This window comes from Mus caroli, chromosome 1 (genome assembly GCF_900094665.2).
Source record: "Mus caroli chromosome 1, CAROLI_EIJ_v1.1, whole genome shotgun sequence".
In the NCBI taxonomy this organism is placed as follows: domain Eukaryota; kingdom Metazoa; phylum Chordata; class Mammalia; order Rodentia; family Muridae; genus Mus; species Mus caroli.
The window spans coordinates 59,159,463-59,162,629 of record NC_034570.1 but is presented as its reverse complement, the minus strand read 5'-3'; the positions used below and the strand labels follow the sequence as shown (position 1 = coordinate 59,162,629).

At 39.3% G+C, this 3,167-nt stretch overlaps 1 protein-coding gene across 9 annotated transcripts in view; it reads right to left on the bottom strand.

Moving 5' to 3' along the window:
- Positions 1-3,167, bottom strand: part of Pikfyve (phosphoinositide kinase, FYVE-type zinc finger containing) — a 90,435-nt gene that overhangs the window by 54,269 nt on the left and 32,999 nt on the right. For all 9 annotated transcript variants that reach the window (XM_029476064.1, XM_029476086.1, XM_029476091.1 and 6 more), the window contains one exon: positions 2,194-2,351. In XM_029476064.1, the coding sequence (XP_029331924.1) occupies positions 2,194-2,351 (158 nt within the window). The remainder of the gene's footprint in view (positions 1-2,193; positions 2,352-3,167) is intronic.

Sequence of the window (3,167 nt, the reverse complement as noted above, 5' to 3'; positions counted from 1 at the left end):
GGCTGGCCTCGAACTCAGAAATCCGCCTGCCTCTGCCTCCCGAGTGCTGGGATTAAAGGCGTGCGCCACCACGCTCGGCAGCCCTTGTTTTTAAACAAGCTAATTTTAACCTCAGTAAGCATTCACTGAGTACACAATGCATTCACACCCATCCTTAGCAAAGTAAGCAAAACTGAGAATGGCATGGTCCCTACATTCAAACAGCCTACAGTATCAATAAAAAAAAATAACATATTATAAATACAAAATATATGAAATAGATACATTAGTTTGTGATATTTCAGGAATTAATAAAATTCCTAGCCAACATTCAATACCCACGGCTTAGTTCAACACCAAACCATCCCCCTATTTGAAGCTAAGAGGTCCAAGTTTCAAAGAGACTCAATAATTTATCTAAAGATACAAACTAATAAGATACAGACAAATTAGAACCCCTCGGTCCCCTGTTGACAGCTTGTTTCTTCACCTATTTAGATATGTGGTCCTTCTCATGAGTGTGCGCTCATCCCAGCAAATATCAAAACCCAAGAGACAGCTTAACTTGAAAGGTGTAGTAGTCTGAGTGAGGATGTCCCTGTATGTCAAACACTCAGACACGCGAGTGCATGGCTCCCAGTTAGTGCTGTGTTCGGGGAGATTTAAGAAATGAAGCTTTGCTGAAGGAAGAATGTTAATGGAGGCCAACTTTCAAACGAAAATCTCTTGCCCTTCAACATGTATGCTCTGAGCATCCAGTTCTGTCACCATACCTGCTGCCTGTTGGCATGCTATTATTGTTGTCCCATTTAAAGGTTTTTTTGTTTGGTTGGTTGGTTTGGTTTGTCAGCTTGACACAAGCTAGAGCCATTTTAGAAAAGAGAACCTAAATTGGGAAAATTCCCTCACTCCTGTGGTCTGTGGGCAAGCCTCTGGAGCATTTTCTTGTCTAGTAATTGATGTGGGAAGGCCCAGAACACTACAGGTGGTCCTACCCCTCGGCAGGTGATAATAGGTGTATAATAAAGCAGGGTGAGAAAGGCTTGGGCAGCAAGTCAGTAAAGAGCATTCCTCTAAGGCTTCTGCTTCTGTTCCTGCCTCCAGTCTTGCTTGGGTTCCTACACAGACTTCCTCAGTGATGGGAGTGTGACCTGAGAGTTCTAAGCTGAAAAAAACCTTTTCCTCCACTAGCTGCTTTTGGTCATGGTGTTGTGTTTTGTTTAATTTTGATTTATTTCCATTTTTTGAGATTATAATTACATCATTTCCCCCTTCCCTTTCCTCCCTTCAAGTCCTCCCATATAACCCTCCTCATTCTCTTTCAAATTCATGGCCTCTTTCTTTCTAATTAATTATTGTTATACGTATGTATGGTGTTTTATAGCAATAGAAACCCTAAATAAGATACCTTTCATTATGTAATCTAACTCTTCTGTAACCTTATGCCAAAATAAATTCATTCTTCTATAAGTTTCCCTGGGCATTGTACACAGAAAGCAAACAGATCCTGCCTGTGATTTGTTTTATACATGTGTAATCTGTGTATGGACAGACATGGATTATGAACACAATCTCAATACAGGTTTGATGTTTACATTAGAGAATAGTGACAAGAAAATCCTTTGACTTTAGATTCTAGCTTTTCTAAGGGTCCATTTGAAAAATTACTGCATGTTATGTGTGTCTGTGTGCACATAGGTGCTCATATGTGGAAGCAGATGGAAGATAGAGAACACCATGGAGGGTCTTCCTCAATTGATTTCCACTTTACCTTTGAGACAGGGCCTCTTACTGAAATTGGAGTTCATCAACTACACTTAGACTAGCTCACCAGCAAGCTGAACCCCTGGCCTCTACCTCTCCAGGAATGTGCTGCTACACCCAGTTTTTCCATGGATGCTTTACCTCTTCTTATAGCATATGGTTCTAGAAATCCAACTGAGGTCATCAGACTTGGGAACAAGTGCTTTTACTCACTGATTCATCTCACTAGCCACCAGTCCTTGTTTTTAATATGGAAAACTGTGACACCAATCTGGTTCCTTACAGTCTCACCAAATGAAGTTAAAGAGCTAGTTCCCCCAAACCATCAAATCCCTAAAACAGCACCCTAACTCACAAAAAGATGTTACCTTTACATCTTCAAATATACATCCTAATCATTAATAAATATTAACTAATGAATAATTTCAAAACATTTTGAAATTAAAATACCTTGTAGCGATGTGTCCATTTCTGATTAGCCAGTTGACTAATTCCTTTCCTACAATGCAGTTGGGATGTGTTCTCAACCAGTAACGGTGATCTTGAAATTCCATCCCACTGGTGTGATGGCAGATTTTCTTCCACAGATCCTTTAACTGAGCACTGTCCTGCAATTACATCAAAAGCTACTAGTTACCCCTGAGAGGGATGCTGTGTTCTGTTCAGACACTGTCCTAGGTTCTAAGATCTTAAAAGGATCTCAGTTTGGATTTCTTCATAGGGCTCACTGTTATTAAGTTAAATGTAAATGGCACATACAAGGAAACAATTGAATTTGACTCATTAATTCCAAACATAACTTTTTTCTCTTCAAAACAAAAAGTGTTCTTTTTCAGTTGATGGCACATATTATTGGTCTCTTAGTTATGTGCAATATAAAATTCTTCTTTGGAGACAAGTCAGGGAAGACAAAGATAATAATCATTATGCGAACCTAAGATAATTATAGATTATGCACAGATTCTAGGCATCCTCCCCTATTTCAACTACTCAGTAAAGATTTCTTAAGAAAGTCATTGTTGAATAATTTCCTACCCCAGAAAACTTTCAATGATGTTCCTCAGTTATGAGTTCAAACCTAAACTTGTAAGAATGGGTGTTGGAACACAGTCCAAAACTGGAGCTGTATGAGAATTCTGAGTGTTTGTGAGAAAATTCCAAGAAAACAAGACACAAGTCTTGTGACAGCAGTTTCTTCAAAACATGGGATTGTTCTTAGAATGTGCTTTCGTGCTCCTCCCAGGGGCAGCAGATAGAAATGAGTTTATTTATTACAATGCCTATGGTTATTTATATGCCTGTACTAGCTAGTTTTGTGTCAACTTGACCCAGCTGGAGTTATCACAGAGAAAGGAGCTTCAGTTGAGGAAATGCCTCCATGAGATCCAACTGTAAGGCATTTTCTCAATTAGTGATCAAGGGGG